Here is a 10,473-nt window from a genome sequence, read left to right as displayed (position 1 = left end):
TCACTTTGCTCTTCTTGCTAACTAATAAGCATGTCTAATACTTTTCTTGGCTCCAGGCTATTGAAAACAGTGCAACATAGTGTCCTCTGATCCACCATAAAGCAACAGCACCATCTAAAGGAAAAACGTTTATGGTGCAACAAGCTTAATATAAAGTTACAAGATGTGTTCAGCAAACAAAATATAATGCCATTCAGTGTGCAAATTATGCTAATTTCAAATCTGTAATAAGATCTGCTTGACTATACAGCATAATTCACACAGTTCTTACCTTATAGGGTGGTTATTGTAATGCTTTTAGCAGACGTTCTCCTTGGTATGTTGTAGTTTTCAGTCCTATGGTAAAATATGGTTAATGACTGCTGTGGTTGTTTTACACAGAATGAGTTATAAATTGGACTTGAGGTTTGGTTTCATAGTAAAATTTTAACAGGTGTGCAAAGGTTCACTTAAAAGTGTTTGGGCTAAAGAATGGTATGGGGGTTTTAGTGTTTTAGATGCCTGTAAATAACTGCCAGCTGTTTTAGTGCTGTTAGATGCCTAAAGATGGAGGACACCTGAAACAACATTTGGGGTCTTTTCAAGATGAGTCCACCCCTTTCTCCAGCTATATATTCCTGAAATTGTAGAGAAGAAGTCAAAGAACGCTGTAGAGGTTTTCTTATTTGTCACAACCTAAAAGAAATTTCCACGACACTGTCCAAAGGTCCCTGAGGATGGTCGTGATATAAAACTCCAAAACAGTGTTATTTCAAGTTAGATCAGTCATCCTTAAGTGTATGAGCTCCCCTGCCTACGTGTATGGTGAAATCACACCAAAAAATTTAAAGTAATGCATCAACATACAGTATATTACACATATTGTCATGTGGGACAGTCAAAACATACTGTGGTGTCAAGGAATGTGACTTGTGTGGATCTATTTTAATTTTAATTGATCTTTGGTTATTGAGGATTGTACTGAATTTTTTAAAACTATCTTTGTTGTGTCCCCAGGCACTGATAATCCCGTCCAGGAAATGGAGATTAGGGTTGGGGTTATGGTTTTAGGGTTAGGGCAGTAGTGGCTTGTGGAAGCAGGTATAGACAATGGAAGGGATGGGTTGCTCAGTGCCTGTGGTTCAACCAATGAGGAAAACAATGTATTGTTAGTATGAATGGGGTCAGTGACAGTGCAGGGGATTAGAATGATAATACTGTGCAAGTGCTGGAAGGGCAGAACTATATTTCAGTCTCTGCAACTCCTATTATCTCACTTTAGCCCTTCTGCTCATGCTAACAGTCAGCTGTTCAGCGCTTCACCTCACTGTCACTGTTGCTTTTGTTTCTCTCCTCAACCTTCCCTGTTCTTATCTTCCTCCTGCTGGAAACTGGTGACAACATGAATAACCATACTTTCCTGTACTTTGCATATGGCAGCAACCTGCTGAAGGAGCGGCTCCAGCTCAAGAACCCCTCTGCAAAATTACACTGTGTTGCCAGGCTCAAGGTATCATCTGATATTATGGGTATCAGCATTGATTTCTGAACTTTACATACTTAAAAATGTTCTTTTTTAGGACTATAAATTGGTTTTTGGGAACTATAAAGGTCTTGCCAGTGACCGGTGGCATGGAGGTGTAGCCACCATAGAGCACAGCCCAGGGGATGAGGTGTGGGGAGTGGTGTGGAGGATGAACATATCTGATCTGGGGTCTCTAGATAGGTAACATTTTCATTTATCAGTTTCTTTAATGCCATTTATGTTTCTAATTTTTTTTAGATTTTAGATTTTCTCAAATATTTTCCTGTGAAGTAGATGTGAAGTAGACGTGTGTTTTTTTTTTTTTTTTTTGTACGATTGTGTGCTCATAGTCAAGAAAATGTGATGATAGGTGCGTACAGCCCTGTGGAGTTGTCCGTGAAACCACAAGGACAAGAGCTCAACTGTCGCACCTACATAATGAACAGTTGTGTGTATGCCTCACCGTCACCACAGTACCTACAGGTAAGACTGTTTTTACTGCAACTATCTTGTGGGCTTGAACACTAAGGCAGCTGTAAATACCAAAGTCTTTGGTTCAAAGAGCCATCTTTTCTAAAAGTTTAGAGGATGAGGCTGATGTTATTCTACATTTTTTTATTGTCAATAAATGCCATAAAAGACCCTAAAAATCATTGTTTTAGTTCTCAGTAGTACTTTCCTACCCTGTTTTCACCCACCCGAACAACCACCCAAAGACTCGTGTCCGTTCTCTGCCTGCCTGCCCTTTGAGACCCACATTATGCGTTCCCCAGATAAAGTGTGCCGCCTTGGAAAGCCAGTCAACCACCTGGATGTCAGCATCCATCGTGGGCCACCAGAATTGGCACCTCACGAAGTTCTTAGTCCGGGTTATGCTAGGCGAGGTTTAAGGCGTAACCGCACAGCTCTGGGAACAAGGATGACAGGTTATTAGAAGCACCCCGCCCACCTCCACCGGCTCAGGCTCCACCAGGTCAGGCTCCAGGTGCTGGGCTGACCTCACCTGCTCCTTAATCTCCCAGGTCCGGCGGCATCTCTAGGCTGGAGTGGGAGAACTGGCGGAAGAGAGTGTTGGGTTTGATGTTGCAATGTCACACGAGCATTGTAGATGTCGAGCCCTGTACAGGGCCTCAAACACCGAAGATAGCAATGGCAGGTGGTAGCGGTTCTTCATGGAGATGTCACTTATGCCGCGGTAGTCATACATACCGACCTGACCAGGGATGACGAGGGCTGAATTATACCTGAGGCTAAGGGCTTTTTGATGTATTTTTCTATTGATTCCCTCTCTGGGCAGGACAGGTTATATAGCTGATTATTACATATACTAAATATTACATTAAACAATAAATAAGCCATATGATTTGTTTATGACATGTTGTTTATGTCATGTTATTGTTTTCAATGAGTAAGGTAAAACGTATTCTCATGAATTAGGTCAGGCCGTTATCATCTATTTCATTTCTCTCTGTGAAGAATCTGAAATGACCAGTGACCAGTTACTACTACTACAGCTACAGTGGGGCAAAAAAGTATTTAGTCAGCCACCAATTGTGCAAGTTCTCCCACTTAAAAAGATCAGAGAGCCCTGTAATTTTCATCCTAGGTATACCTCAACTATGAGAGACAAAATGAGAAAAAAAAATCCAGAAAATCACAGTCTATGGGGTTGAGATCTGGAGACTGGCTAGGACACTCCAGGACCTAGTGTAGTCCCTCCAGGACTACATCCAACACACTAGTGATGTAGTGTGTTACTGATGGTAGCCTTTGTTACTTTGGTCCCAGCTCTCTGCAGGTCATTCACTAGGTCCCCCCGTGTGGTTCTGGGATTTTTGCTCACCGTTCTTGTGATCATTTTGACCCCACGGGGTGAGATCTTGCATGGAGCCCCAGATCGAGGGAGATTATCAGTGGTCTTGTATGTCTTCCATTTTCTAATAATTGCTCCCACAGTTGATTTCTTCACACCAAGCTGCTTACCTATTGCAGATTCAGTCTTCCCAACCTGGTGCAGGTCTACAATTTTGTTTCTGGTGTCCTTTGACAGCTCTCTGGTTTTAGCCATAGTGGAGTTTGGAGTGTGACTCTTTGAGGTTGTGGACAGGTGTCTTTTATACTGATAACGAGTTCAAACAGGTGCCATTAATACAGGTAACGAGTGGAGGACAGAGGAGCCTCTTACAGAAGAAGTTACAGGTCTGTGAGAGCCAGAAATCTTGCTTGTTTGTAGGTGACCACATACTTACTTTCCACCATAATTTGCAAATAAATTCTTTAAAAATCAGACAATGTGATTTTCTGGATTTTTTTTTCTCATTTTGTCTCTCATAGTTGAGGTATACCTATGATGAAAATTACAGGCCTCTCTCATCTTTTTAAGTGGGAGAACTTGCACAATTGGTGGCTGACTAAATACTTTTTTGCCCCACTGTACGTAGACTGACTGTCACTGTGTGTGACTGTGTTCCTCTTCTATGTATTAATAAATACATAGGACACACAGGACACAATTACTTACCATGAAAGGGATTTGAATGAGACCCGCTTGCTTCGCTGAACAGAAAGGTTTAGCTGCGTATATTTTACTTTCAGCTCTGATTAGTGTGTCTCTGTCCCCGGTTTTTGCAATGGACTCTAGATGAGCATTATTGTTTACACATTCTCTGTCACAGTTTCTCATATCAGGTCCTTCACTGTCATTCTCACCTGTAGATGTTCTCACAGGTAAATTAATCTTGTCAGTGACAACCAGGCATTTTTGGTGGCCAGAAAAGCTGGGAAGGAGGAAGGATTTCCTCGATAACAATACCAGGCTCAGGTGACAGGTAACACATCTAAGCTTTAGGCTATGTACTAGTCTCTGACAAGGCAAAACTAACATATTCAGTTCAATTCAGTTTTATTATATAGCATAGAGAGAGGACAAAGAGAGAGGGAAAGAGCACAAAGGGAGAGAGAGAGAGAGCACAAAGTTAGTGACATTCAATAGTGGAATATTCATGTGAGGGTAGGGGAGCCTAGTACCTGCAGAGTCCTTGGGCAACCTAGGCCTATAAACAGCATAACTAAGGGATTTTTTCACCAAACCTTCGTGGAGCTTCCTGGGGGTTGCACAATTCACATGCTGTAGTTTTTTTTCTTCCTCCTTCCTTGTAAATTAGAATGCCACATTGTTCTTTTTCACATCAAGTATGTTGCAGCATGCAGAGATGAACATGCTTTTTCTTTTATAGTGTGAATTTATAGTGTCTTTTATAGTGTGAATGGAGAGGTCAACTCTATAGTTCTCTCTGTATGCTGGGCCTTGTTTCTGTGTGCACTGAAAAGTGTTCTCTCTTCACTGTGACACTGACACAAGACTGTGTCCAATACAGTGATTACTGAAAATATGTAAAATTTGTGCATTGTTACATTGAACTGAAATACTATATCATTTTTTAAAATATCAATTAACATATTTTTAAACATTATGAAATTGTCTTCTCAAAATTTTATTAAGTAACAGGCACTGTTAAGTAAGTTAAGTTAAGTTAAGTATTTTAGATATAACATCCCAAAGGAAAAGGAACTGCATAAAAAAACTGTACAGGTCTTTACTTGCAATGACCACATTTGTGTAAGATTCCAGCATCTCTTTTCAGTTTACATACAATCATTGGTTGATCTACACAGGTAATTGTGATGGGAGCAGAACAAAATGGCTTGCCAAAGGACTACCAGGAAAAGCTGAAAGCAGTTAAGACCAACATGTATGAGGGTCCTCTACCCATGATGACTGAACTTGAAAGAGCCAGAAAAAGAGCAAAAGAGATGGCCAACTACCATTCAGATATCTGATATTCCAGCAGAATCCAGAACCACATTTCTACTGTAGTAGAGCCGTTTTAATTGTATTCAATATAATACTATAGTACTGGTGACCTGTCCAGGGTGTACCCCTGCCTTCCACCCGAGAGAGAGCTGGGATAGGCTCCAGCAGATCCCCGTGACCCTGATTCAGGAAGAAGCGGGTATGGAAAATGGATGGATGGATGGATAATACTATAGTATAAAGGCAGCTACATACCTAACTTGGCAAACACTAATTTTCAGCAGCTGAGTATGTGAATGACCACTCAATTATTAAATGCAATATTCATGGGTCTGTAGGCTAATTTGACTTGCCTGAACCTGCTTCTTCAACATGCTCACTGTCAAAAACCAGACAAACTTACAAAGGTGACCAGACTACTGCAAGACTAATTGGTCTTCTCACACCCAACCTCACACAGTGTGTGAGGACCCTGGGTCAGAGTAAGAAGCAGAGGTGGTGTCAGATCTATTGAAGAACGTGTAGCAAACACCTGGAGATGTGCCTGCAGCAAGAAGACACAGTCCTTGACTTCCATGTTGCAGCCATGAGCTGCTCTGCCTTTGTTATAATCAATTCATAGTTTATCATTTTACTCCTCAATTAAAGTGTGTTATGTGTATTTGAAGTTTATAATAAACACCTCTATCTTTTTGGAATACCATTTATAGACTTTGAGGTATTTCAATTGGCGCATCAGGCCTTTTTGCTCAGTCACCATAGAGAAGTAACTGACATTACACAATTTACCCCCTACTTATTAATTCTTAACATAATATCTCTTTCTGTACTCTGGTTATTTCTGTTAGTTCACTCAGAATCCTAATACTCCTTACCTTCTCACATTTCACAGGGGGCACCACACGCCACACACTACCACTACAGACAATTAATGTTGTAGTCTTAATAATAGGAAAGATGTAAGATACATTTAGGTGCTTTCAGGAAAAGCACTATTCAGTTCAATCAATTATCATTTGTGCATGTATTCAGCAGCCCTTCATTTTACAGTTTTAATTGATTTAATTAATTATGTATCATATATAATTATAATTCTATTTATAATTTAAAAATATATAAACAGTTCATTGGCACATTCGCAGCCTGGCAGTTACACAGCCATGTAATTATTTGAAAGAACAGTAAAACAAACTGATAAATGGAGCCTGTTGTGACTTGCAAAACGGCAGCTTTAGACAGGATTTAAAATCTAAATATCAGCATCAAAGCTGAACATGTTAGTTAGTTCCAATTTCAGTGTAGACGGACTTTGGACTTTCAACAGAAAGTGGCAGGTTAAAGAAAGTTAAACATTCACCTCCACGACCTGCCAATTTTACAGTTAGTTTGAGATAATAATGCGCATTGATTGTTTCTGTAAATAAACAGATTCTTTTTGTAAATTGATAATTATAAATTAATTAACAAAAGGCAAAGACCAGGCTTGGCCTCTGGGTGGGGGACTATAAGTCACGGTGCCCAAATGTCCCCACCTCCATATGACACTACATCTCACCATGTGTGCATCTCACCATGTGTGTGCATCTCACCCTGTGCTAATTGAAATAAATATTAGTATATGTAGGCGAATTTACTGATAGGCTATTTTAACACTTTTTTGTTTTGATAATTGTGATAAAACTACAATTGTTTTATCACTCACTTCAAGGGAGATTTCGTTCTTAACATAAACTTATCCCTCCTCCTGAGAGTGACCATGTCACACAGGCTGTAAAACACACCCTCTTACACTCCGCGAACTGATCTGATCGGTGATTTTGCTCAGTACAAACTTAGACTTTTACAGGTCGCAGACATGGAAAAAGATGCAAGACCCAGCTGGGACAACCACATGCAGTTTGTGCTGGCATGTATATCATATGCAGTTGGGCTGGGAAACGTGTGGCGGTTTCCATACCTCTGTCAAATGCACGGTGGAGGTAAGTCACTGTGTACACAGTGTGTATAACATTTGAATAATAAGCTCAATGAAGGACTAGTATGATCGGACTTATTTTTATTTAACAGGTTTAAAACTTCAAATTGGTGGGTGGGTTTCAAACACTCAAACACTCCTGCTATAAAAAATATCAGACAAATATTTTTTTCAACTTTTTTTGTATAAACCTGTTAATCAACTTCAGTTCTGATCAAAACTACGTGATGTTAAAAAAATTTTCAAGGATTTTAACTCTTTAAATGCCAATTTCATAAGCGATGTAGCGAACGGGATGGCTTATAATGTCTGGTAATCTGGTAATTATAAATATCATAAACCATTTTAATAATTTGGGGCACCAGAACCTTTAAACGACGGATCAAACAGTCCATTACAAGTCAAAATATAGCCGCAAGCGGCGATGAACGGCCCTCGCCGCGAGCGAACCGCGTCCCCCAGCGAACCGCCTCCCCAGGCGCCCCCGTACCGAACGGACCACCCCTCTGGAAGAGACCACCTCCCCCACGAGTGCCCACCCTGTGCACCCAACCGAATAGACCTCTCCCCCCAGAATGGACCACCCCCCCAAACGAACCCCCGATTTGAATGGACCCCCCTCTGAATTGACTACCCCCCACAAATTGGCTGGTTTGGTCAGTGTGCGATGAAAAAAATGTCAGTGGGGCTCCTATAGGCGCAATGTATTTTCACTTTTGTTAGGGGCGCTGAAGAGCCTTCTTTTGAGTTCGTTTCAACCCTTTCTTATTCATCCTGTACTTTCTTCTTTGTCATGCTTTCTTCTTGCCTTTTTTCTTTACTTTCAATGTAGACATATCTGGTTAGTGTGAATGCTGATTCAATTCAATTCAATTCAATTTTATTTGTATAGCGCCAAATCACAATACAAATAATCTCAAGGCACTTTACAAAAACTAAAACTAAAAACCCAACAAATCCCTTATGAGCAAGCATTTGGCGACAGTGGAGAGGAAAAACTTTAATGGAAGAAAAAAACCTCCAGCAGAACCAGGCTCAGTTTGGGCGGCCATCTGCCTCGACAGGTTGGGGTGAGTGGATAGAGCAGAGAGAAAAGAACAGCAACAATAAACAACAAATAGACACTGCAGGTTGGTGGGGCCAGTAACTGCACATCAGCGATATACAGCTCCAGGACCAGGGACACCTGCAGAAGGTACAGAGAGAGAACAGAGAGAGAGGGAGAGAGCACAAACTAGGGGAGAGAGAGAGCACAAGGTTAGTAAGATTCAATGGTGGAATATACATGAGGTGGGAGAAGAGGAAGAGAGGGGAGGGGAAGGGAAAGGGGGGGCGGGGGGGTTAGGGTAGGGGAGCTCAGTGCACCGATGGTCCTCGGGCAGTCTAGGCCTATAGCAGCATAACTAAGGGATGGTTCAGGGTTGCCTGAGGCCAGCCCTAACTATATGCTTTGTCAAAGAGGAAGGTTTTAAGTCTAGCCTTAAAAGTATAGAGAGTGTCTGCCTCCAGAACCCAGGCTGGGAGCTGGTTCCACAGGAGAGGAGCTTGATAACTAAAGGCTCTGCCTCCCAGTCTGCTTCTGGAAACTCTGGGAACCACAAGTAGACCTGCACTCTGAGAGCGAAGTGGTCTATTGGGATAATATGGTACTATGAGGTCTTTAAGGTATGAAGGAGCTTGATTATGAAGGGATTTGTATGTGAGAAGAAGGATTTTAAATTCTATTCTATATTTTACAGGGAGCCAATGAAGAGAAGCCAATATGGGAGAAATATGATCTCTCTTGCTAGTTCCTGTCAGGACTCTGGCTGCAGCATTCTGGATTAATTGGAGGCTTTTTATGGAGATATTGGGACATCCAGATAGTAATGAGTTACAGTAATCTAGCCTTGAGGTAACAAATGCATGGACTAGTTTTTCTGCATCATTTTGAGACAGGAAGCTCCTAATTTTGGAAATGTTGCGCAGGTGAAAGAATGCAGTTCTAGAGATTTGTTTTATGTGTGAGTTAAAGGACATGTCCTGGTCAAAAATAACTCCAAGGTTTTTTACAGTAGTGCTGAAGGCCAGGGCTATGCCATCTAGAGTAGCTATAATTTTAGAAAAGTTATTTCTGAGATTTTTTGGCCCAAATATAATGACTTCTGTTTTCTCTGAGTTTAAAAGTAAAAAGTTACTGGTCATCCAGGCCTTTATGTCAGTTAGACATGCTTGAAGTCTGGTTAACTGGTTTGTGTTAACAGGTTTAATAGATAGATACAACTGAGTGTCATCTGCATAGCAGTGGTAATTAATAGAGTGCTTCCTAATGACATATCCTAAAGGAAGCATGTACAGGGTGAACAGAATCGGTCCTAGCACAGTGCCTTGTGGAACTCCATAACTAACTTTTGTTCGTGTGGAAGGTTCATCATGGACATGAACAAACTAGAATCTGTCCGATAAATAGGATTGGAACCATTTTAACGCTGTTCCTCTGATACCAGTCACATGCTCCAGTCTGTAATAAGATGTTGTGGTCAATGGTGTCAAATGCAGCACTAAGGTCTAGGAGGACAAGTATAGAAACAAGTCCATTATCTGAGGCTAAGAGAAGATCGTTGGTAACGTTTAACAGTGCTGTTTCTGTACTATGATGTGCTCTAAATCCTGATTGAAAATCTTCAAATAGTTCATTCCTGTGTAAGTGGTCTGATAGCTGCTTAGCAACAGCTTTTTCTAGGATTTTAGAAATAAATGGTAGGTTGGATATTGGTCTATATTTAGCCAAGACTCCTGGATCAAGACTAGGCTTTTTGAGTAAAGGTTTGATTACTGCAGTCTTAAAGGCCTGTGGTACGTAGCCTGATACTAGAGATAAATTTACCAAGTCTAATAAAGATGAGTTGATTAATGGCAGGGTGTCTTTAAGCAGTCTAGTCGGGATGGGGTCTAAGAGACACGTTGATGATTTCGATGAAGCAACTACTGTAAATGTAAATTCAGAGAGATCTATGGGAGAGAAGCAGTCTAAACATAACTGAGGTCCTACAGATGATTCAAGAGAAGGATAGAGTAGCTATAATTTGCGGGATAACATGTGGGGTATCAGCTGGTAGGTATCAGAAAGTATGTGTTATAACACATACTTCCTGATGTATTTCTTTGTTAGCAGCTGTATACACTGATGTTAACATCAGT

At 40.9% G+C, this 10,473-nt stretch overlaps 2 protein-coding genes across 4 annotated transcripts in view; both read left to right on the top strand.

The window, feature by feature from the left end:
* The first annotated feature begins 1,153 nt into the window (after positions 1–1,153).
* On the top strand, positions 1,154–5,344 carry ggctb (gamma-glutamylcyclotransferase b). Its single transcript, XM_026293133.1, has 5 exons — positions 1,154–1,162; positions 1,283–1,489; positions 1,560–1,705; positions 1,855–1,987; positions 5,180–5,344. The coding sequence occupies exons 1-5, from the start codon at positions 1,154–1,156 to the stop codon at positions 5,342–5,344; spliced, it is 660 nt and encodes a 219-aa protein (XP_026148918.1).
* Positions 5,345–7,096: 1,752 nt separating this feature from the next.
* The window catches only part of slc6a20 (solute carrier family 6 member 20), a 63,919-nt gene continuing 60,542 nt past the window's right edge, over positions 7,097–10,473 (top strand). For 2 of the 3 annotated variants that reach the window (XM_026294167.1, XM_026294165.2), the window contains exon 1: positions 7,098–7,297. In XM_026294167.1, the coding sequence (XP_026149952.1) occupies positions 7,174–7,297 (124 nt within the window). In that variant the 5' untranslated portion in view covers positions 7,098–7,173. Of the gene's footprint in view, positions 7,298–10,473 lie in introns of all 3 variants that reach the window. The other variant, XM_026294166.2, reaches the window with a different exon arrangement.

Source organism: Mastacembelus armatus, chromosome 16, assembly GCF_900324485.2.
Source record: "Mastacembelus armatus chromosome 16, fMasArm1.2, whole genome shotgun sequence".
Lineage (NCBI taxonomy): Eukaryota > Metazoa > Chordata > Actinopteri > Synbranchiformes > Mastacembelidae > Mastacembelus > Mastacembelus armatus.
This window is presented reverse-complemented; position numbering and strand designations above follow the sequence as displayed.

Excerpts from the sequence above, each read along its gene's own strand:
- ggctb (XM_026293133.1), top strand. Across the intron at positions 1,490-1,559 it reads ACTGTGTTGCCAGGCTCAAG|GACTATAAATTGGTTTTTGG; the intron begins GTATCATCTGAT and ends GTTCTTTTTTAG. Across the intron at positions 1,988-5,179 it reads CGTCACCACAGTACCTACAG|GTAATTGTGATGGGAGCAGA; the intron begins GTAAGACTGTTT and ends TGATCTACACAG.